We start from the raw sequence: 25,126 nt of genomic DNA, 5'->3' as shown, positions 1-25,126 counted from the left end.
GTCTAATAAGATCCCAGGTGATTCATATGCATGTTAAAGTTTGAGAAGCACTGTTCTGTGTGGTTAAAAATGAGTGGACACTTATATGATCCAGTAATTGAATTTTGAGCCTCAGTAGCAGCTTTGATGGAGAGTGTAATGAAAGAGAAATATAATCTGAATTTGGCTTCCTCTTTATTAATTAATGTCTTTCCCTTCAAAGGCTCAGATTTTCTCCAAAGGAAGACTGCTAGACTAATAGCACATTTACTGCCTGCCTCTTTTCCATTTCTCATGTTGGCTTACCCAGGGAATAGTATCATTTCTGGTACAGGTCTTCAATATTTTAATAAGAAGTCTTTTCTTATTTTTGAAACCAGATATCTCAGAAATAGAGTCAAACCGATCATTTTCTCCAGAGGAGAGACGGCAGCAGTATTCCGATTATGATTATCATTCTTCAAATGAAAAGCTGAAGGAAAGGCCAAAGTAAGATGATGTATACTTTCCCTCACATGCGATACCATGAATGTACACACATACATTTTGCCGATCTGTTGTGTTATGAGACATTAACATGATGTGTGCTTAAGTTCAAGAGAGGACATGCAGAACAGATGGTCCAGAATGGGCGCCACACCCACTCCCTTTAAGTCCATGGGGGATACTGCAGCTGCTCTTGGCACAGAGAACAGCAAGGAACCCAAATACCAAGAGGAACTGCCAGGTGAGGCTCCTTGCAAACAGCTGTGTTCAGAAGTGTGTGCTTGGTACTTCCAGAGGGTGGCCAGAAGGAGAGAGAAATTATTAAACAATCATTCAGATCAGGGCTTCTGGGTGGCCTAGTCGGTTAAGCGTCCGACTTCAGCTCAGGTCATGATCTCATGGTTAGTGGGTTCGAGCCCTGCATAGGGCTCTGTGGTGACAGCTAGCTCAGAGCCTGGAGCCTGTTTCCGATTCTGTGTCTCCCTCTCTCTTTGACCCTCTGCTCACACTTTCTCTCTCTCTCTCTCTCTCAGAAATAAATAAAAAAAAATTTAAAAAATTAAAAAAAAAATCATTCAGATACATGGAAGAGGCACTCCAGTCTCTCTCCTTTAATATTAAAAAAAACTTACAAATCAGCCCTTACCATATGCCAACAAATTGGTCACATTTTTTATATTTGACTATATTTATGGCCTTGTGTCTCCCATCCCTGATCCCAACCTGCATTTCTCTGCTCTTAATATTTCTGACACCAAGTGTGTGGGTTTCTTCTCCTACTCAATTACTAGTTCTCGAATTCTCCAGACACCAACTGATCATCCTATAATTCACTTCAGTCCAGGCACTGACTACCCAGAGTTAAGTGCAGACCCCCACAGGTTAAGCACTCAGTCCCACAAGACACTTTCAGTTTAGACACCACTGCAGTCCCCATGTGCCACCTATAATTCTGACCAAACCAGCTCTGAACAGAACTTCCTCCTCTGGTTTGATCATTTGCTAAACTGGCTCACAGAACCCAGGGAAGAACTTTACTTCCTATTACCAGCTTTTATAAAGGATACAACAGAGGAACAGCCGAATGGACACAAGGTATAGGGGTAGGGGCGCAGAGCTGCCAGGTCCTCTCCAGGTGCACTACCCTTCCCAGTATCTCAGTGTGTTCACTGACCCTAAAGCACTCCAAACTTCATAGCTTATGGATTTTATGCCTGATCCATTATTGACTCAGTCTCTCCCAGATGGTGGGGAGGTAGGCTGAAAGTTCTAAGCTTCTGGGGGAGGTAGGCTAAAAGTTCTAAGCTTCTAATCATGGCTTGCTGTGTCTGGTGACCAGCCCCCATCCTGAGGCTATCTAGGAGTTACCTCTTTAGAACAAAAGATGCTCTACCAGCCAGGAAATTCCAAGGGAGTAGGAGTTCTTTGTCAGGAACTGAAGGCAAAGAGCAAACAGCAGAAGATACTCCTGGCACCCATATCACTCCAGAAATTATAGAGATTTTAGGAGCTCTGTATTAGGAACTGGAGGCACAGACCAAATATATATGCTTTATTTCCTTTTATTCGTGTATTTTTATTTTGAGAGAGACAGAGAGAGCATGAGCAGGGGAGGAGTGGAGAGAGAGGATCTCAAGCACTATCAGTGCAGAGCCTGACATGGGGCTCAAACTCACGAAATTGTGAGATCATGATCTGAGCCAAAATCAAGAGCTAGATACTCAATGGACCAAGCCACCCAGGCGCCCCCAATATATATATATATATATATATATATATTTCCAATTCNAAATGTCTGTGATTTTATATAATAAATAATTATTGAGGTAAGAGCAGATTTATGTGCTTTTTAAGCTATAAAAAATATTCTTTTGCAGGTGATTGTGCACCTGGCATTTTGGAAGTTTCTTTTCTTTTCAAATGTTTATTTTTGAGAGAGAGTGAGAGAGCGCTAATGGGGAAAGTCAGAGAAAGGGAGACAGGGAATCCAAAGCAGGCTCCAGGTTCCGAGCTGTCAGCACAGAGCCCATTGAGGGGCTCAAATTCACAAACCATGGTATCATGACCTGAGCTGAAGTAGGAGACTTAACTGACTGAGCCACCCAGGTGCCCCAAGTTTCATTTCTTACCTCACTTATTTTGAGAAACCATTGGTACCAGCTAATGCCTCAAAATTAAACTTATTTTTGTTGTTTGATGTGACGGCTTATATGTAGCATAGGGTACAGACTTAGATTTTTATGATCTTTATAGAGATGAACTCACTCTTGTTATCTTGTTAATGACAGATGTTCTTTAATCCACAGCTTCTCAACCAAAAGCAGCCCCAAGAACTTTTCTCCGTCCTAGTCCTGAAGATGAAGCAATATATGGGTATCTTTCAGTCTCTCTTTCTTTTCCTTTCTCCTTCCACACACCTCAGTCTCTTTAACTGAAATACAGAAGGGTGTTTTTTAACTGCAGATGATGATTTTGCATATAATGAGACACCTTTAACCAACGTCTATTGTTAGTGTTTATGAGAAAGAGAAATAACTTGTAGAAAAGTAAAATGTGGAATTGGGTGAACTTTGGTGATGTTAACTTTGCTTGTCTACTTATCTAGCTGCTTTTCCAGAATGTGATTCTGAGGAGTTGGCCAGATTGGTAACTCTCCAGTAGGTGAAATGCTGCTTAACTACAGGGCCTTTGTAGGCCTGCAGTACCCTGATAATCCTAGAGTGTGGAGGGAGGGGAGAAATGACACATGCTCTGCTCTGGATAATGGCCCATGGTTCGGTGGTGGTTGAGAGGAGCAGCTCCTGGAGTAAGATCTGGCTTTGCTGGACCCAGGTTGTGTCTCCATTTGTCAAGAATCCTGCGGTGGCAGCAGGCTTTCCTTTCAAGGAATCCTAACCTGCGGGTCAGCCAGCCTAGCCCTGCCTTTTGTTTGCTTTCTGATCCTGATGGAGTTTATATAAACACCTTAATTTCTACTTATTAACCAGTTAAGTGGCCTGTTGATGTTCATCTCACAGTTCCAGAAAAGATAAAATGATAAAAATGAGGTTTTTAATATGTAAATCTTTCTTTGGATAGAAGAAATTAAATCTTTCACTGCTAATGTTGTTCTCCTTTACAAAGAAAAATTTTCCATCTTTCTTTTCTAAAACTGAACCCACTGCAGTCCTAATACCAAAATGGTGAGGTTTAAGAAGGGAGACAGCGTGGGCCTCCGGTTGGCTGGTGGCAATGACATTGGGCTATTTGTGGCTGGTATTCAAGAGGGTACCTCGGCAGAGCAAGAAGGCCTTCAAGAAGGGGACCAGATTCTGAAGGTAGGAAAGCCCAGCCCTGTTTCCAGACATTACTGGGAAGGAACCTTTATATAAGGGAAGCGTCCAGCTCGTGAAAACAGACCAGTAGCAGGTTTGTTCATGCTAAGTATAAGGTCTGTTTCCTTCGAATGGGCCTTCTCTTCTCAGTCCTGGAACCCAGAACTCATGCTCCTGTCTGTGGGAATTTATAGTGTTTAAGATCCTTGCTAAGATTTTTATTAGTTCGCTTAACAAAAAATTGAGATTCTAACTTAAGGCCTAGGAGGAAGATCTCTCAGAAGATATTGCTAATGTTTGGTTTTTTATCGATTCCCTGCCTGGTTGTCACTCTTAAGGCCGTGTGCTGGACTTGAACAAAGTTGGGTGTTGGCTTAGATCGTCAGCCTTGAATCCAGTCCCAGCCTCTCATTAGTTCTATGACCCTGGTTTAACCCTGACACTCAGGTTTCAGTATCTGTTCAATGGGAATGAGAATACCTGCCTTGCAGGGGCTCTGGGAAGATTAGAAATGGATAGCACTCACAAGGCATTTAGCAGAGTTCCTGGCACAGAGCAGGAAGGTCAATGTCTGTTCTTCCCCCGCACTGGAAAATAACAAGTTGCTGCCATTCAGTATGTTGTTTACATCTAAAATTGACCAGGAATGGGAATTTCTGGTTAATCAAATATTGGTCCTTTCAAAGTTACTGTATATATGTTTGTATAATCTATTGGTTTTAAAAAACAATAAACAACTCCGCTTTGACATTTCACGAGATACATATAAATCTATTTTCCATCAACTTCTGAATAAATATCAAGAACATCAAATACCTTGTGAGTCTAAAAATACAGGAAACTGTCTTCATTGGAATTTCTGCTTCTGTAAACTTGCATTTCTTATGAGTTACTAGGGGGTCTGGTAAAAGTATGTAGGTTCAAAGGAGAGGGGAGAAAAAAAGGGGCAGAATTACCAAGGAAGCAGGCAACAGAGCACAAAAACAGGTGGTCCTCTTCCTTGGCTCTTGGCCTTATTGCAGTAGTTCAGATTTCATTTCTGGAGCAGATGAAGGGCAAAGCTTGATCATGAGCTTTGCTGAAGCTTTCCAGTGATACTCTAGACCCTCCTTGGCTCTGGTCAGGATCCTAGAAGACTAAGTGTACCTGAGTGAACCCTGTGGTACCACATGATCCTAGAAAATACTACTTACCAAGTGTTATCAGTAAGAATCCCATCAGAGTGCCAGCTCATACCAATTTACTTTTGGGCTGATACCAAAGGAGAAAAAACATTATTTCTTAACTAATGTGGGGCCATAGGAAGTCAGGAATTTGGAAGCCTTTGCTCATGAAGGTTCAAGGATAAAATATTTTTGTGTCCTGGGGTAAAAAAGATTTTCTAAATTTCCATGAAAACAGTGAATTCACCTTCAGGCTTGACAAACTTCTCTGTAAGTTGTTAAAGACAGGAGAGTCACTTCCATGTGTGAAAGTCATGGTATGCAATGTTTATGATTAAGTATCTTATTTCCTGTTGTCACCCTAGTGAAAGACAAGGAAAAACCATGGGAACCAGCTTTTTTTTTTTTTTTTCTTCAGTAATCCCACCTGAAGGTCAGACTATAGATGGTCCTCATTTTTGGGTGTGAATAAATTTTTTGTTAAAAAACTCTCAGTTCTACAAAAGGGTAAAAAAAAAAAGACTGAGCTTGCCTACTGGGGCAGAGAAGCCATAGCTGATACAGAATCCTTTTCAGGCTCACAGCAGACACAGCTAGTCCCTGTGGACTACTAAATAGATTAATGAAAGAGGATATTTCTTGGAGAGGACTGTACAACCTAACCTTCCGGTATCAAAGTGCTGTCCTGGCCTTTTTAACTGTAATTTGTTCCAACATTCCTTTTCACAGCCAAATTGAATATATGGGGAACTCTGTACATATACTAGTCACTTTTCTTCTGTTGAGGGTTTTTTAAGTGAGGCAGTTCCCTCTGTAAAGGCGGCAGCCTGACATGCGGAATGAACACACTAGTGTACTGTGGCAGGATGTACGCCTCATCCATTAACAGAAGTATATGTTTTCATGTTTGGCTTAACTTTCTTTCAGAAACTTTTATGGGATGGAAAAGAGAAAGAAACTCCTAAGTTTTTAAATGTAGCTACCATGTGTGATTTAATTTTGACCACTATAGTTTGTAGCTTGATGGAAGGTTAGTCTCACATGGCCATAGCCTGGACAGAGGGACCCCCAAGGTCTTCACTCAAGCCCTGTGGCATTATTTAAATAAAATAAAGATGGGGGCACCTGGGTGGCTCCGTCGGTTCAGCATCTGACTTCGGCTCAGGTCATGATCTCACGATCTGTGAATGTGATCCCCACGTCAGGCTCTGTGCTGACAGATCAGAGCCTAGAGCCTGCTTCAGATTCTGTGTCTCCTTCTCTCTGCCCCTCTCCCGCTTGCTCGCTCTCTCTTTCAAAAAATAAGCATTAAAATTTTTTTTAAATAAAAATATAGGTACATACAGTGCATACAAAAACATGTGGCCATATACAGACACAGGTGTAGATATGAAAATGGCACAAGAAAGGATTAGATTCTAAAATCTGATGATCCCTAATTAGGAGAGAGAGATGGGAATGACAGATATTTTAAATGTTAAATATTGTTTCACAGGAAAAGTTATTGGGATTGCTTTAGCAAGTTACTTTATTTCAAAAACACCAACTGTCAACTTAATGCCTATTTTCACTTAATCATATATTCCAACCTTAAATTAGGCTCAATTAATGCTGTTTTTTCAGTGATAAAGTAGTAAAGAGTTCCACAGTCCTCAATGATTGAAAAAAAAATATTCTGTAGGAATTCTGTATCTTCTTTTTACTTCTACATTATTAAAATATTAGGCACTTTAAAGTAAATGTTTTTAATGTTTTATTTAGAAAGAGCGAGCAATAGTGGGAGAGGGGCAGAGAGAGGGGGAGACTGATGATCTGAAGTGGTCTGTGTGCTGACAGCAGAGAGCCTGATGCTGAGCTTGAACTTAAGAGCCGTAAGATGAAGCCCTGAGGCAAAGTCTTAGGCTTAACTAAATGAGCCACCCAGGCACCCGTAAAATAATTTTTATATTTGCTTATTTTTAACTATTCTGTTTTAAAATGCTTTTAAAAGTACTGAACAAAGATTCCAAAATGTCTTTTTCTTTGTGCCACATTTCAGTTTTACTTGATTTCTAACTTACCTTTCAAAACCTATTTATGGTGTCCTCTATTTGGTTGGTGGGGGATAAATGTTGTGGCTCCTTGCCAGAAATAAGTGTGTGCCAGAAGCTTAAATACATAAGCCTATATATTAGGCTAATGGTATGTCATATAAGGCTAATGTTCTTCAGTTTCATGCACACATATTAAAAACCTTCTAGGTGACAGAACCTTTAGGAGGAAGGTGGAATTGTATTTTTATTTGCAGGCTTTTATTTGAATCAGTTTAAAGTGTTAATGCCTTAAGTTGGGCCAGCATGCTTGTTTGCCATAAAACTACCACTCCCTGTAGCATCACAGTTGTTTCACAATGATATGTTACCTCCCTGACCACCTCTATGGGAGACTCAAAGAGACAGACAAACAAACAAGAAGGTTTAATCTGATCTAGTGACAAATCCTTGATGGAATGGCCTATTTCTAAGGGACGGCTGGCAATGTGGGGAGGCAGGAAGGTTTGGTGATGCCCACACAGCTTAGGCCCATAGCAGGTATTGGGAGGGTTTGAGTTAGGACACTAAGGACTTTTTTACATCTGGGATTTGCTTTGGGCAGGCCCTGATGACAACAAAGAGACAAAAACTTAGGTGATGTCTTTTTAAAAACGACTTTTTTTCCTCCCCCTTTTCCCTGGTTTGTTTTTCTGTTTTCCTCATCAGGTGAACACACAGGATTTCAGAGGGCTGGTTCGGGAAGATGCCGTTCTCTACCTGCTAGAAATCCCCAAAGGTGAAATGGTGACCATTTTAGCTCAGAGCCGAGCTGATGGTGAGCAAGTATGGTCATTAGTTTAATGTGGGAAGTGGGAGAAGGGAGGAAGGATGAGAGAGGTATCTTGGGAACAGAAGAGGTAAGTCTAGGTATTAAAAAACTGAAGTATATCTTGACACTCAGTTTCTGAGTCACAGGTATGTGGAGAAAATTTGGGTACCATTTAATGTCCTACAGAAATGTTTTCTGTGCACCAGCTAAAATCATTTTACCAGCTGTGTCAATTTGGAATAAAACTGCTTTTCTGAATAGTGATGTGTCCTTAAGTACTGTCTGGAGTTTATTGGGTTTCCATATGAAAGATGCAAAGGGCCCCATCTGTGGGTCAACTCCCACATTAATGCTTATCAGTCTGACAAGTTACTGTACCCTTTCAGGCCTCACTGTCCTTATCTGTAGAATGGGGGTTGATAGCATCTTCCCTGCCTGCTTTAGGGGCTGACTGGACAGTATATTAGGATTCTCTAAAGCAACAGGATCAATAGGATGTATGTGTGTGTGTAGAGGTTTATTACAAGGAATTGGCTCACATGATTATGGAGGTTGGCAAGTCCCAAAGTCTGAAGGGTGAGCTGGCAAGTCGGAGACTCAGATGAACCAATGATTTGGTTCCAGTCCAAGTCCAGAGGCCTGAGAACTGGGAGAGCTAACAGTATAGTTACAGTCTGAGGGCTAGCAAGCTCACAACCCAGGAAGACCTGATAGTTCCACCTGAGTCTGAAAGCAGGAAAAAAAGCCAGTGTCCCAAAAGCTGATGTTCTAGTTCTAAAGCAGGAAGAGGTTTTTTTCCCCCTCTTATTTAGAGAAGAGGTCCCCTTTCTGTTTTATTGAAGCCTTCAACTGATTGGCCAAGCCTACCACATGAGGAAGTGCAATCTGCATTACTCAGTCTACCAATTTAAATGTTACTGTCATTCCAAAATACTGTCAGTTACTCACAGAGAATAAAGTTTAACCAAATATCTGGGCACCCTGTGGCCCAGTCAGGTTGACACATAAAATTAACCATTACTATGACTCATGGAGTTAGTTTTTTGTCCTCCTTGTTTGAGCCCTGATTCCCAGAGGGCCTGTCCACTGAGTTTACTAAAGGAAGAGAAGTAAAAAGGGTGATTAGAGATAGGAGAAGCTGGTAACTCTTCAAGAAAAGACCCTCTGGCTAAGCAGAATGCAACATACAACAATGCTTTTGTTTTTCAGTGTACAGAGACCTACTAGCTTGTGGCAGAGGGGATTCGTTTTTTATAAGAAGCCACTTTGAATGTGAGAAGGAAACGCCACAGAGCCTGGCCTTCACCAGGGGGGAGGTCTTCCGAGTTATAGATACGCTGTATGATGGCAAGTTGGGCCACTGGCTGGCCGTGAGGATTGGAAATGAGCTGGAGAAAGGCTTGATCCCCAACAAAAGCAGGTATCAGAAATCATATGCTCTCGTACACCTCTCTTAAGCCTTCCTCCCACAAATCAACTACAGCCCCTTTCCTGCTCAAAAAGAAGTCCCCATGACTTCATCATTTGTCTTTGTGTCCTCTCCTATCACCTATGTGGCCTGGGACTGTGAGATACCCACTAACTGGTAGGCTGTATTTAGTTAGCATCATGTGGTTGGTTGTTGTACCTGGCTAGTGTTTAAACAGTTTCCTATGGAGTGCCTTGCTGCCTTGCATAGAATACAAGCAGGTTACCAAGCTGCAGTAGCACACCAACACACCTTTCAGACACAGGTTGCCCTTGTCCACTGTCTAGCCCTCATCCTTAGGAGAGGCTTATCCACCCCAATTAACACAAGTTGGTTGGCTGGCTGAGGAAAATAGTAAACCTAATTGTACTTTGGCAGGGATTTTGGTTATGTTTACTGTATTCCAGCCTCCCAGAACAAGCCAAGTTTATTGTGTACTGAGCTGTTTCTGATAGATTTTACATGCACTCAGCCTTTCTTTGCTTCCACTGTGGAGAATGTCCCCACATTTCCCATTCTGCGAAACCTCTTCGTTGTCAAGCTGCATCTTCTCTAATCCAAGTTCATAAGCAATATTAACTGCATTTGGTTAATTTTAACTTCATTTCTACATTGTCTGGCTTTTAAGATTTACTTCCTGTGGTTTTTTTTCCTCCCAGAGCTGAACAAATGGCCAGTGTTCAGAATGCCCAGAGAGACAATGCTGGGGACAGAGCAGATTTCTGGAGAATGCGTGGTCAGAGATCTGGTGTGAAGAAAAACTTAAGGAAGAGTCGGGAAGATCTAACAGCTGTTGTGTCGGTTAGCACCAAGTTCCCTGCTTATGAGAGGGTTTTGCTGCGAGAAGGTGAGGAAGCCCAGTGGGGCCAGGAAGTGATCTGACTGGGCTCTGAGCCTATTTTTCTTTATTTTCATACTGTAATAGTCAGGCTCAGACTTATACCACTTAGACCAATGCTAGGTTATAGATTTGGAATCACATTCAAACATGAAATAAGACTTCCAAAAATGTGACACAAACTCCTACATGGAGGTGTATTTCCACATCTTATTTAATTTTTTTGTTTTTTAATTTTTTTGTTTTTTAATTTTTTGGAGGGGAAGGGGCAGAGAGGGAGAGAGAGAATCCCAAGCAGGCTCCATGCTTAGTGAAGAGCCCAATGCAGGGCTTGATCTCATGACCCTGAGATCATGACTTGACCTGAAACCAAGAGTTGAAAGCTTAACACACTAAGCCACTTGGGCGCGCCCCTTCAGTTATTTCTTCTTACACTGCCATGCAAGTTTTTATATATTACCTATAGAAAAATTTCATTCTTTTTTTTGTTTGTTTATTCATTTTTTGAGAGAAAGCACAAGTGAGGGAGGGGCAGAGAGAGAGGGAAACACAGCCTGAAGCAGGCTCCAGGCTCTGAGCTGTCAGCACACCTTGACGTGGGGCTCAAATCCATGAACCGTGAGATCATGACCTGAGCTAAAGTTGGATGCTTAACTTACTAAGCCACCCAGGTGCCCCAGTAAAGTTTTATCTTTGACGCTAGGGAGGGGAGTAAAGGCATATTCTTCAGGAAAGAACAGGGCTGAATTGAGGGAGGGAGAACAAACCATTTCTTTTTTTAGTCATGTTATCACTAGCCTATAAAATATTCTGGCTTCTTATCTTATTAGTTAAGGAAATGTGTGTTTCCATGGCCTTTCTTCTCTCATTTCAGCTGGTTTCAAGAGACCTGTGGTCTTATTTGGTCCCATAGCAGATATAGCACTGGAAAAGTTGGCAAATGAGTTACCGGAACTATTCCAAACTGCTAGTAAGTCTGTTGATGATCTTTTTCTCCCCAAATTTTTAGTTTGAAAATATCTAACATACAGGAAAGATGGGAAAAAAATGAATACCCACTTACCCTCCACATGCAGTCACTGTCACCAGCTAGAAAATTTGCCATATATATCCCCTACGACAGGTGTAGATACACAGTCTTAAAATTTTCTTTTGAACAGTTTGAAAAGTTGGAAGTTGTAGACGTTACAACATTTTTTTAGCCACATGAATCTCCTCAGAACAAGAACATTCTTCTATACAATCACCTATTATCACACCCAAGAAATTTAACACTGATAAAACGATATCTTTTAGTATATAGTCTGTTTATGTCTAGAAAGACCTAAGTATCCTCCTTTTTCTACTTTATTTTCTAACATTGATATCTTGCAGAGTCTAAACCCCTTGTCTCTACTTATTGGACTATGCTTCCTCAAGATTAGATTTCAATTAAAGAGGTGGTGTGGGTCCTTCTTATTGTCTATCCTTAGGATGGTTCCTTATGCCAGACTTATGGAGTCTTTAGTTTTGATTTCTAAAAGTTATTTAGCCCCTTTTTTTCACTTTTGCAGAAACGGAACCAAAAGATGCAGGATCTGAAAAATCCAGTGGGGTAGTGCGGCTAAATACTGTGAGGCAAATTATTGAACAGGTGAGGAAATTCATCTGAAGGCCATGTTGTCGAAAGAATTAGGTGATGGTTTGTTGCAGTCTTTTTTAGGACAGAATCTATTTTTAATAATTATTAAATGCTCATTGTAAAAAATAAATATAAACATAAGCTGTTGCATTGTGTGGATGCCAGTTGATGTTCAATGGTAGTGATGTACTGTTTTTTTCAGAATTCTCAACATTATACCAGATACCCTGTTACTTCATTTTTTCAGCAGTTCTCATAGACTAGTAATATTAAAGTGGACATAATGTGGAGGAAAACATTTCTGCTTTTGGATTTAAGTTGACAAGTGTTATCTGATGCAGCCTTTACTTAAGACAAACTCTTTGCTGCTGTATGATCTTAGATATGTAACTTTTATGTAACTTTCCCCATTTCTAACAGGATAAGCATGCACTACTGGATGTGACTCCTAAAGCTGTGGACCTGTTGAATTACACTCAGTGGTTCCCGATTGTAATTTTTTTTAACCCAGACTCCAGACAAGGTGTCAAAACTATGAGACAGAGGTTGAATCCAACGTCCAACAAAAGTTCTCGGAAGTTATATGACCAAGCCAATAAGCTTAAAAAAACTTGTGCACATCTTTTTACAGGTAAGTGAAATTTAAAATGTTGTCTCTTTGTTCCGTAGTGGAAAATACAGAATTGAAGAATGGAAGAACCAAGAAAATAATAAGAAAAAGAAGAGTAATCTGAAATCCTATTTATAACTCCTTGAAAAGAAGTTAGTTCTATAAAATAAGTTTATTAGACTCATTGCATTTGTGTATTTAATTTTGACTGAAAATTGTATCATAAAGATCAGTGACAGGCAAAAATTGGTATTTTGAGGTTCAAATTTCTGTGTGGGACTGCAGGCTCGTGATTAAGCCTAGTGCACCATTTAGCACCCACGACTCTATATAGATTTTATCATTCTCTCGGGGCACCTGGGTGGCTCAGTCACGTAAGCATCCGACTTCAGCTCAAGTCATGATCTTGCAGTTTGTGAGTTCAAGCCCCATGTCAGGCTCTGTGCTGACAGCTTGGAGCCTGCAGCCTACGATCTGCTTCAGATTCTGTGTGTGTGTNCGGTCTGTCTCTCTCAAAAATAAACATAAAAAAAGATGGTATCATTCTCTACTTACCATGCATGTGTGCATTAATAGAGTGATAGGAACTTGGTTTCCTTATTTATAAAGGTCCCCAAAATAGAAACTTTAACACTCTGGGTACTGGATGATATTAAGGATTTATTACTCCCATTTTTTGGATGATAAATGCTACTGTGATTATATTTAAAAATAAGGTGTCTTTATCTTTATTAGTATTATTAATAATACTAATAATATTAATATCTTATTATTATTATTACACATAGTAGGAATGTGTACTAAATAAAATATCCACGGACGGACCTAATATATATTTATGGTTGACCTAGTATTATGCCTAGAATTTGCTTAAATGATCTTTGGTGAGGAGAGTGGGTGGGGATATTGACAAGAGTTGATAATTGTTGAAGCTGGATAATGTAGACATGGAAGTTCAAGTTCTCTCTACTTTGTGTATGTTTAAAATTTTACATAATAGTATATTTTTTTAAGTTCCTGAAATGAAGACTCACTGCTACTATTCCTTACAAAATAATCTAAGAACACAGCATGTTTTAGTAACTGAATATATGCAATACCTACATACATTGACTATTTCTGTGAATGTGGTATAATTCAGGGTTTAAAAGGGTTGTATGAAGTTTTTGGTCATGCAGTTTTGTGAGAGCAACGTGAGGAGACTGTTATGGATAGAACATCTTTCAGGTAATGATAGCTCTTTTGAGTTCAGTGCTGTTCACCGTCCACCTGTCATTTTTAGCATATCTGACTCTGGGGAAGGAGGGGGTAGCTAAATGTCCACATTAGACTCTTGTTTTATTGTCACTGGCTTTTCTTGTTTAAAATATGCACTATTTACCACTATGGCAAAATGCTGTAACTGAGAGATGATTTAGCCAAATACACAGGAGAGTGGCCTATCATAAAGTTTTTTTTTAATGTTTATTTTTGTGAGAGAGAGAGAGAGAGTGAGAGCATGAGTGGGGAAGGGGCAGAGAGAGAGAAATACAGAGAATCTGAAGTGGACTTTGCACTGACAGCAGAGAGTCTGATGTGGAGCTCTAACTCACGAACCATGAGATCATGACCTGAGCTGAAGTTGGACGCTTAACTGACTGAGCCACCCAGGCGCTCCATAATCTGTTTTTTTTAAATGTAGAGTCCTAAGAGCTTGAGCTTTTGATAAATTCATACATCATCTTGCCTCTTGTTTTTACTACTGCTACTACTAATAGTAATGATGTAATAATAATTATTATCACTGTTTTTATTACAGCAGTAGTTAACATTGGTACAGCTTTTCATGTGTGCTTATTGGACCATAAGAAAGGCCAGGCAACTTCTGCAGGGTCACACATTGAGTGGCTGAGCCCAGAAGAAACTGTGGTGTCTCTGTGTGCCCAATATTCTATATGTTAGAGTGTAGATTTGTTTTTAATGCTGAAAGGGGTCATATAGTTTAATTCCTCTGTTTACCAGATAATTTGTCCATCTGACCAAAAGCTATATCATTATGAGTGATATTAAGGCTACTCCCCACTTCAACCCCACCCCCACCTTTGCTTAAGTCCATTGAATAGCTAGGGGCTTGCCTTAGAGTTGAATTTGGAGCTCATGTGAGGATATGAGATAGTAGGAAGGGATCTAATGAGTTGTGGAGGAAGAACCAGGTTGAAGGAGGCTGGACAAAGGGAGAGGCATGGTAGCATAAGGTAGCCAGTGACTCTAGGGCAGTCCCTTTATCTGGCTTTGAGTAGGTATCATTTGCTCTTTGGAACACAGGCATAATTACACTAGCTGGCTGTGTCTGACTGAGGATCCAGAGGACCTTATGCATAGAAAGGTTTAATAGTTCTTTATTCAGCTCCACTAATAGATGATGAGATTCTTGAAGGCAGGGACTGTACATTATCCAACTCTGTGTGCCAAAGGTCAGCATAAGGTCTAGCAAACAGGCAGGGCATTGATATTTGTAACTTAGATCTGCCTCTGGGATACCAAACCATTTCCTGCCTAAAGCTCATCAAGAGTTTGAAGGTTTAGGATAACTAAAGTCAGAGGCTGGAATGGAAATGGAGACACTGAGCATCTAGTTTCATCTAGAACTATGAAGTAACTATGAGGTGCCAACCTCTAACATGGAATTTTGCAGTCTTCGGGATAGATGGAGCTGGGTGCTGAAGACTTTCACCAACAACNTGATATGTCATTTGCAACTATCTTTTCCCATTCTGTTGGTTGCCTATTAGTTTTGTGGGTTGTTTCCTTTTCTACCAAATGGCCTCTTAACAGTATTCTTCCAGACTTCCAAGTTTGACTCTTGAAAGCTGCATGGATGGTCTCAATAAATGCTTTCTATTCCCTGTGTCTCTGTCAGCCTGACCAGGCTGTGGCTTGATTGTGTGCACTATGGCCAGAATCAAAAAGTTTTTTTAATGATTTTAAAATTTATGGCATTTTTTTGAATTTGTAAGTAGGAAGAATAGAACTGTTTTAAACATACTAATTCAAAATCCAGGGTTACGTTGCAGGTAGACTCTCCAGGCTCAATATTCTTCTTTTCCCTGTTGCACTGTAATGAGAGTCCCATTTCCCACAGATGAGTGTTTAATTATGACACTATTAAAATGCCTCCCCTTGCAAACTCAAGGTATTCCTCAGTTAAGTGGAGATAACAAGGAAAGCTTTATTCTGAGATTTGCCCCATGGAAAGTTCATTTTTGGTATAAGTTAAAATGTTAGGCTGCCCTTCTTTCCCTGTTTAAAAAATTTATTATAGAATTCATTTGTATGTACTTGTCACGAAAGTTATTTTTAAACATGAAGTTTGAATTACATGTTTTCTTGAAATTCCTGAAGCACTCAGCTCATGGCTTGAAGACCAATGAAACGGAACTGTGAACTGAGAAATCCAAGCAGGGCCACCATTTCTGTGAAGTTATGGGATTTTTTTTAAGTATCACAGGATAATCTAACCCTTTTATCAGCTTCCCCAGGTTTCGGTAATGCGAAATTTGTACAGTTCAGTCCTGGGACTTTGGAAGTCCTGAACAAAGGCTACTGATTATTATTAGTGATATTACTTCTTCAAATATTACATGTTGTAAAGAAAAAAGGTTCCATGTCATTATATGGTGTTTGCAAAGGCTTGAGGGAAAAAGTGATCCTGTACCAGCTGAAGGAACCCAAACTACAGTAGCCAAGCCAATTCTTGGTTTCCCAAGGGAATGTAGACACTAGAAACCAGAAGAAGAAGATGGAAGATGCTCTACTCTCTGGCTGGACACCTTAGTTGATGGTTGCTTATTTAGAGGGGATCCCTGCCACACGAATAGGTTTATTGAAATTTAATTTACATTCTCTACAAGTCACCCATTTAAAGTGCACATTTCAGTGGTTTTTAGTACAGTCAGAACTGTACAGCCATCACCATAATCAATTTTAGAATGTTTTCATCACTCCAAAAAGAAAGCCAGTATCCTTTAGCACTCGTTCCCAATTTCCCCCTCCCTGTCCGGCCTTACACGCCACCTTCTGTTGTTGTAGTTGCCACTTCCCAGCAACCTCCTTGGCTGGGGAGGAAATAATGACCACACTTGTGCCAGGGGTAGGAACAGATGCTCTCAAAATCCCAGGACTCCCAGCCAAGACAGAGACTGAATGCACATTCTTCCAATATTGTACTGTCTGGAGTTTGAGAGATGTATTAAGCCTATACAAGTGGATAGAGGCCTAGTCCAGAGATTGGGAGCAATGGTAATTAACTAAAATATGTAGCATATAATAACGCTCAAAGAATGTACGAAACCTAATGAGCAAAACCCAATAGTAAACTAAAGGTACTTGATTCTAAGAGAAGGCAACATCACAGCTGTGCCACCTACCTGTTAAAAGGAGGTCAAGTGCACGAGCTGGTTGGTGTCAGCTCAGTCTGTATTTTCTTTACGTGGGTCTTAGGAAATGAGCTACTGTGAAGTTTTTTTCTATATATGACTCAGTGTGAATTCAATAAGAGGTTTTATGACTTTTTCATTTTATCAGCAGGCATGAACATATTTTCTGCATTTCAAAAAGACCCTTTTAAGTTTTTCTCATGATAAATACAGATTGTATTAATCTCAACTCCAACATAAAGCTCAAAAAGCAGTTTGATGTATACATTTACTACAAACCCCTTATTTTGCTTCTGGTGTGTGTAATCTCACTTTCACATGCAAGTACTATGGCATCATATTTTACCCAAGAGCACAATAATCTTTGCAAAGTACCATGGTAAGGATACAAAAGTCTAAGGAATCAAGTTAATTTTGCTTGAGTTGTCCAGTGTATCAGTTTATTCTAATGCTATTCATAATTGATAACCAAGGAAATTCTAAGCTCATTCAGGATTTTCCAAGGTCAAGGTTAGAACTCCTTACATGAAAGAACGATACAGGTTACTAGGAAGAAAACTTGAAGCACAGTTGCTTACAAATTGCTTAATGGTTCTTTTTTGGCTATATATAATTATGCAGACTTCAGGATGGATGGATCAGGGGGCCTAGCAAGCTTTACCAATAAGCCCCAATTTTCTTTTGGGTGCTACACATAATGCCATACTCTTTAATAAGAGGCTATAATATAGTTTAAAAAGTCCTAATATACGTGCAGTCTGATCATTTTAGGCCCAATGTATTTTATTATTCTGGAGCAGTTTGCTTTATCAGTGTATCCCTATTAGGTCCATAAATACATATTGCTGGAGAATGAATGCATGTTTTACTTGATTGGTATTTTATATCTGTTTTTGTTTTTTTAATGTTTATTTATTTATTTTCAAATAGAGAGCGAGTGCAAGTGGGGCAGGGACAGAGAGGGGGAGAGGGAATCACAAGCAGGCTCTGTGCTGACAGCCCCACACAGGGCTTGATCTCCTGAACCATGAGATCATGACCTGAGCCAAAATCAAGAGTTGGATGTTCAACCAACTGAGCCACTCAGATGCCCCTGTATCTGTTTTCAGATGGACTGTGTTGTGTGGTGGCTAAGGCCATAGGCTCTAAAAGCAAACTTCTGAGTTTCTATCTAGTTTTTTTTCAGTTGTTTGGTGAGGCCTTGGGCTAGTTACTTTCACTTGTTGTGGCTCAATTTTTCTTCTGTAAAATGAGGACAACAGCAATACCCATCTTGCAAGGTTTTGATAAATAAGAAATGAGCTAATCCATGTAAAGTATTTGGAAAAGTGCTTGGTCTATCCATAGTAAGTGCTGTTATAGAAATTATATTTTGTTCTGAATAGAAAATGTATATTCCTTGAAGACAATACCTCTAGAGTTTGGTTAATCTGTAGGTATACTCTAAAATGTTAAAGCCTATCAAAGTGATATAAATTTTGATAACACTAAGTGTTACCTTCAGTATTTTACTGGATATATCCAATAGTAAATTGATATATGTTTTTCTTATTTATAACATATATGTCTATGTAATGATCTTTAAAATACATTACTTTCATATTTGGCTTACATGTGTTATCTTTGCTCCTAAAAATGTAATTGTTAAAAACATACTTTCTAAAGGTAGCTTTTCTGAAAAATAGACATTCTGAAAAGAAAACAACTTGCTTTTAGCCTTATAACATCCATCTGTAATATAAACTCTCAACAGCTAGACTGGTAATGGTTTTAATTACATTCAACTAAAGGAATTTACTGTTCAAATATATGCAGACTTTATCTTGGATTTGTCAGAGTTTAAATTCAAATATGACAGAAAAGAGTTAAAATGAGGTCAAATAGCATTTTTAATAACATTGCTCTGAAATTGATGCAGACTTTTTGTTTACCTTTCTGTAGCTACAATCAATCTAAATTCAGCCAATGATAGCTGGTTTGGCAGCTTGAAGGACACAATTCAGCATCAGCAAGGAGAAGCAGTTTGGGTGTCTGAAGGAAAGGTATGTGGCATAGATACTCTGTTATGAGGTGAGAGTCCATGTTCTGAATCTTTTTTCAGGAGGGTAGTGAATGTAGTAAAACCATGCCCATTTGAAGTGATTCCAACATTTGTGCTAATCATATTTGAAATTCTATAAATTCTCTGAAAAAGTAATAAAATGAAGAGACTTTTCTAAGAAAAGCAGAATGTGATGTATGTGACCCTACATTCACTTCCCTTTTACTTTTAACGTAGTAACTAGTGTTGTATTCCAAGCACACTAATCAGAGCTTACAAGATCTTGTGCTGAGCTCCATCCACAGCCTACTAAGGAAGGACACAGGAAACTCAGCATGAGGGGGAAAGGTGAGGATGGGAATTGTGGAGAATATGGTTAAAAATTAATTTAAAAAGGGAAAGCTAGCAGAGTTGGAATCATTCGCTTAGAAAGATTAGGAGAGAATGTGTCCTAGGAATTCGAGTAGGTTGATAAGAGGATTCTAGGAAGCCTGTGTAGGCGTCTAAAATTGGCTAGCTTCTCATCTATGCAGGTAGTTTGTGCACAGTTCTACTGCAGGGAGGAAATAGAGATTATATAATTTCCTGTGGTTCTAAGGAGCCTTTGGTGCTAGGATTCTGTAGTCCAGCTGAATTGAACTAGTTTGTGAGATGTCAGAGGTATGATTTTGTTGTGGAAGTGACTCAATCACCAAGTAGATTGTTGAGTCCTAGTCTTGCCCTTGGGAAACTGCATGTTTAAAGGTGTATCGCATCTTCAGAGTGTTTACAGCCTGCTGAGGCTCCCTGGAGCCTCTTTTGTGAGAATAGGTTGAACAGGACATAGCTTCCTTCCTCAAGGATTTGAGAATCGTGTGGATGAGTAGAGAGGTATGCAGCACCAGGCAGTGTGCGTTTATTACTAGGAGTCAAGTATCAGCAGAAAAAGCTGGAAAGAAGCAAATTCTCGAAGAAATGTGCAACCATCTGAGGAAGCATGGCTCAGCCATGGTATAAAGAATGGATGGTAGTAAGGCTAGATAGGGTAGAGGTTCCTAGTTCGAGTCCCTGCACACAAAATTAACACAGTAATCTAAAGCCAAGTGATTTCAAGAAAATAAAGATGACTTCCCTTTCTAGAACATGTCAAAGTTTCAGTCACTTGGCTGTGCCCTTGGGAATTTTCTTGAGTCCCCACTCCCAGGAGCCATGTCGACCCCACTGACCCTCCGAAACAAATTCCTCTAGATGGAAGGGATGGATGATGACCCTGAAGACCGCATGTCCTACTTAACTGCCATGGGCGCGGACTATCTGAGTTGCGACAGCCGCCTCATCAGTGACTTTGAAGACACCGACGGCGAAGGAGGTGCCTACACTGACAATGAGCTGGATGAGCCAGCTGAGGAGCCACTGGTGTCTTCCATCACCCGCTCCTCGGAGCCGGTGCAGCATGAGGAGGTGAGGTGAGGCAGGCCATAGGCTGTGAGGCCATGGGCAGGGAAAAGAGGTTCTGGTGTTTCACCTGGATTCTTCTGGACAACTGTTTATTCAGGGTGCTGTGGAAGGTATTCCTAAGAGTTGGAACAGATGACTTGTAGGGAGTTTCTTATTCCAAGTCAATGCCTGCATGATAGCATTTGTGGTCCATGGGAAAGCCGGACAGGAATTCAGTGCTTGGAGAGGTTGAGTGATCAGCACTCATCACTGATGTTCTCGATCACGATGGATACACTGAACAGTTTTATGTGCCAGCTGTCCAAATTACAAGTGGAACATTATTTTTTTAATAAATAAAATTTTGTTGTATTTACTTGTAACCTTTGATTAGGTCTCTCTGTACTTGTAGGTATCCTTGCTTTTTCTTATCCATCCTACCTTTAACCTTTCTAATCCTGCCAAAACTCCTGAGTGTTTCCCCATCAGTTTCCTTCTCTCTTGTATTTCAATTTAAAAAAATTTTTTTTTACATTTATTTTTGAGAGACAGAGTAAGACAGAGCGTGAGTGGGGGAGGGACAGAGAGAGTAGGAGACACAGAATCTGAAGCAGGCTCCAGGCTCTGAGCAAGCATTCAGCACAGAGCCTGATGTGGGGCTCAAACCCACAAACCCTGAGATCATGACCTGAGCCGAAATGGGACACTCAACTGTCTGAGCCACTCAGGCACCCCTCAATTTTTAAACTGAGTTCATGATCACATATACATCTGATCATGTATACTATGCATCCGCTGCCCAGTGAATAGACAGCTTCTCTGATCCTAGAAATCATGTCAACAGGCACTAAGTTAGGACCAAATAGTAGCTGCACGTCAGAGACATTAGGATGATATAGATTATCCATATATTTAAAGAGTTATTCTTGTCCTCTCTTTAGCAGGTTATCTCATTTTAGTAAAGGATTTTATTCTTGATGAAATAAAAGTACCCCTCCCCTCAAAAAAAGCTGAAAGGGGGGATAAAACCTACCATGGCCAAAAAATTAGTACATACCAGTGGACAAGTTATAAAAAATCAATTAACTCCTGAATGTCTGCAGGTATAGATGTGCTAATTTTAAAATATTAATAGCTCTAAGTGACCAAAGAGATTTTAGACTTTAGGAGGTCTTTGGGAGTGGGGGATTATTTTAAAGGAAGAGACTACTGTAATGGAAGTAGCTAGTTAAAAAAAGGATCTTAAGCATTTATTAATGGGAATATGCTGGTATCTGCCTTTTCAGTAAAGAAGCACTGGGTCAGTGTCTCAATTTATGCAAGTTAGGAACCTCAACTTCTGAACTTTTGCAAATTGGCAAAACTCTAGCAAAGCAGATGAGTGTTTTCTTTTCTTTGCTGGGATGTTCTTGTTGTGAATGAACCTTTATGTCTTATAGAGCATAAGGAAACCCAGCCCAGAGCCACGAGCTCAGATGAGGAGGGCTGCTAGCAGAGATCAACTTAGGGACAATAGCCCACCCCCAGCATTCAAGCCAGAACCGCCCAAGGTATGTGGCTGGGAAGCCCATGTTGGGGAGGAAGAGGAAGCAGATACCCCAACAGCTTCCTGCATAGCCATGGAACAGCACACAAAATAAGATGGCATTGCATCATGTTTCTGACTCAAACTTTTGTCTGTTAAAACGTGTCTTTTGGTTTGTGGATGAACCCCAAAATGAGGGAAGAGCAAAAAGAAGGAAAGGTAGTTTTTAGGAGAGGCATACAGTTTTAAGACTATTGGTATTTTATTTATTTATTTACTTACTCACTTGTTCATTCATTTATTATTTTATTTTTTAATAAAAATTTTTTTTTCATAGCAAGAATAAAAGTTTGACAAATACTGAATGCCCAGAAGCACCGGCTTCAGAATCTGTTTTTCTTTTTCAGTTGGAGTTTTCTGCCCACAATCTGGTTTAGATAAACTAAAAAATCCCTACTGATCGTTTGCTAAAGAAAACAATCACCACCACTGTTTATGATGCATCTCATTATGAAGGCAGCTTAACTAATTAATTTATTTATTTTAAAGTAGGTTTCACACCCAGCACAGAGCCCAATGCAGGGCCTGAACTCACAACCCTGAGATTAAGATCTGGGCTGCATCAAGAATTGGACACTTAACTGACTGAGCCACAGAGCGCCCCTCAGCTTAATTTATTTTTAAATTAAATCATTTCTCAGAATCAGAATAAGAACATTTGGTGTATGTCATATGATATTTTTACCCTTTTCTGAATCAAATCTATAAAAACAAGCTTTTCCTATATTATAACCCAATAAAACCTCTCCATTTAACTTGATAGGAAAAAAGTAATCACTGATTGTGTGAGCTGTCAGAAATAGTGACCTCATAAAATATATCACTGAAAATGTACAAACAGGCCTAGGATCAATGTATGAAGTTAGAGTGGACATTAGCATTATATGCTACCTTTCCCGTTCCTTACTCCAGTCTCCTACACACTAGACATGGGCCTCCCCTCTAGACCAGGGCATGTGCCCTCAGGATCCCACTCTTCAATCCTGAACCCGTGACTTGTCCTGAGGTCTTCTCCAAGATACTAATCTTAATCTCCTCTAGCACAAAAGTAGGTCTGCTCTGCCTCTACACTTGCAGGTCTCCCAGCCCTTCCCCAACACCCTCTTGGTTTCCTAGAGCTCTTAATACTCTTTTGTAGGAAGCAGGGTAGGGCTCAGGATGCCCAATCAGTGGCTGTTTGTCGTGTAGCAGCATTTGATTCCTTGTCAGAATGGTATTTGTTGACCACCTCTGGAAACTGATTAGGAAATGGGAGTGTATTAAATCACTAATACAGATTTGAAAATAAACTGAAAACCCAAGGTAAAAATATGTTCATTGTTTTCTGCAGGCCAAAACCCAGAACAGAGAAGAATCCTTTGACTTCTCTAGATCCCAGGAATATAAGTCAAACCCCTCAGCTGTTGCTGGTAATGAAATTCCTGGGGCATCTGCCAAAGGTTATCCTCCTCCTGTTGCAGCAAAACCTGCCTTTGGAAGGCCTATACTGAAGCCCTCCACTCCTGTCCCTCCTCCAGAGAGTGAGGAGGCGGGAGAGGGCAGTGAGGAGCAAGACGGCACGCCCAAGTCCGTCCTGGGCAAAGTAAAAATATTTGAAAAGATGGATCACAAGGCAAGATTACAGAGAATGCAAGAGCTCCAAGAAGCACAGAATGCAAGGGTAATTATTTTTAAACCACTAGATCATCTTAGCATGTCAACATTCATGTCAACAGTAAGAATGTTAAGTTTCATTTCATGTAATGATTTGAGTCCTTTTTCCACTGCCACCAACATGAAAGGGATGTTCACATGCATGATACCATCGGCACCTTCTGTGTGTATGTCATTTCCAGACTGTGAGCTATCATTGTAGCCCTTTTTCTTCTAATCAAGAAAGCCTAACAATATAGGTAAATAAGATTCTGTTTTTACAGAACTTTTTATCAGGTTCTGGAATGGGGAAGTAGGACAAGACAATCAGTGCCTCTTTCAAATTATGTTTCATTATAACATTTGTTCAGTAACTGAATTTTATTTTTTTAAATGTTTATTTATTTATTTTGAGAGAGAGAGAGAGAATGAGTGGGTGAAGGATAGAGAGAGAGGGAGACAGAGGAGCTGAAGCAAGCTCCAGGCTCTACACTGACAGCAAAGACCATGATGTGGGGCTCAAATTCACGAACCGTGAGATTATGACCTGAGCCGAAGTTGGACACTTATCTGACTGAGCCATCCAGGCAACCCTTAGTAACTGAATTTTAATTTGTTCCCAGATTTACCATAGGAACCAAGCGAACCTTAGATGCAAAAACTGAAAGGCCCATGGATCGTACTTTTTGATACTGTTTGGATTTTTGTACCATATGCACCTTAACCTTTCAAAAGTCAAAGAAGAATTTAAGTAAAGGTTCATGGAACATATTCTGCCTAGTGGATATGGGAGCTTTTTTTTAAAGTCTGTCACAACAACAGCACTGCTTCTGAGCATTTTGCTTATTCTTTTTTTTTTTTTTTAAGTGTTTATTTTGAGAGAGAAAGAGAGAGAGTACACGTAAGTGGGGCAGAGACAGAGAGAATCCCAAGCTGGCCCACATTGTCAGTGTAGAGCCCACTGCAGGGCTCAATCTCACGAACCATGAGATCATGACCAGAGCTAAAATCAAGGGTAGGACACTTAATTGACTGAACCACCCAGGAACCCTATTTTTTTCCATTTCAACTATTTTTAACATTTTTTATTTTTGAGAGACAGAGAGAGCAAGCGCGCAATGAGCAAGCATGAGTAGGGGAGGGGCAGAGAGAGAGGGAGATACAGAATTAGAGGCAGGCTCTAGTCTCTGAGCTGTCAGCACAGAGCCTGACCTGGGCTCTAACTCAGAAAACTGAAAGATCATGAACTGAGCTAAAGTTGGATGCTTAACTGACTGAGCCACCCAGGTGCCCCATTTTTCAACTATTTTTTAAGTGTTCAGTGGCAGTCAGTCCATATGCTGTGTTCTGCAGTCATCATACCACCCATCTCCAGAATTTTTTCATCTTCCTTAGCTGAAGCTTTGTACCCATTATACATCAACTCTGTTACTCCCTTCTTTTATCCCTGGTAATCTCTGTACTACTGTCTCCATAAATTTAACTACTTAGGAACCCCAGATAAATGGAATCATACAGTATTTGTCCTCTCATGACTGGCTTATCTCACTTAGCAAAATGTCCTCAAGATTCATCCATGTTGTAGCATGTGGCAGAACTTAAACATTAGTCCATCATATACAACCATAAAAACTACAGTTTCTTCTATTTTTCCTCTTTTACTAAAAATGGGATTAGAAAATGGGACCAGCAAGAAACCAGCAAGCCACCCAGCAAT

The 25,126-nt window shown here is 40.0% G+C and overlaps 1 protein-coding gene across 5 annotated transcripts in view; it reads left to right on the top strand.

Annotated features, from left to right (window-relative positions):
* The window catches only part of TJP2 (tight junction protein 2), a 93,914-nt gene that overhangs the window by 66,768 nt on the left and 2,020 nt on the right, over positions 1-25,126 (top strand). For 2 of the 5 annotated variants that reach the window (XM_077759411.1, XM_077759413.1), the window contains exons 8-21: positions 360-468; positions 573-706; positions 2,772-2,838; positions 3,632-3,782; positions 7,681-7,789; positions 8,993-9,203; positions 9,911-10,098; positions 10,964-11,059; positions 11,643-11,722; positions 12,131-12,341; positions 18,677-18,777; positions 20,004-20,216; positions 21,632-21,742; positions 23,108-23,441. In XM_077759411.1, coding sequence (XP_077615537.1) covers positions 360-468; positions 573-706; positions 2,772-2,838; positions 3,632-3,782; positions 7,681-7,789; positions 8,993-9,203; positions 9,911-10,098; positions 10,964-11,059; positions 11,643-11,722; positions 12,131-12,341; positions 18,677-18,777; positions 20,004-20,216; positions 21,632-21,742; positions 23,108-23,441 — 2,115 coding nt within the window. Of the gene's footprint in view, positions 1-359; positions 469-572; positions 707-2,771; positions 2,839-3,631; positions 3,783-7,680; positions 7,790-8,992; positions 9,204-9,910; positions 10,099-10,963; positions 11,060-11,642; positions 11,723-12,130; positions 12,342-18,676; positions 18,778-20,003; positions 20,217-21,631; positions 21,743-23,107; positions 25,121-25,126 lie in introns of those variants that run through there. The other 3 variants (XM_077759409.1, XM_077759414.1, XM_077759410.1) reach the window with 3 other exon arrangements.

This window comes from Crocuta crocuta, unplaced genomic scaffold (genome assembly GCF_008692635.1).
Source record: "Crocuta crocuta isolate KB4526 unplaced genomic scaffold, BGI_CrCroc_1.0 scaffold41, whole genome shotgun sequence".
Taxonomy (NCBI): Eukaryota; Metazoa; Chordata; class Mammalia; order Carnivora; family Hyaenidae; genus Crocuta; species Crocuta crocuta.
This window is presented reverse-complemented; position numbering and strand designations above follow the sequence as displayed.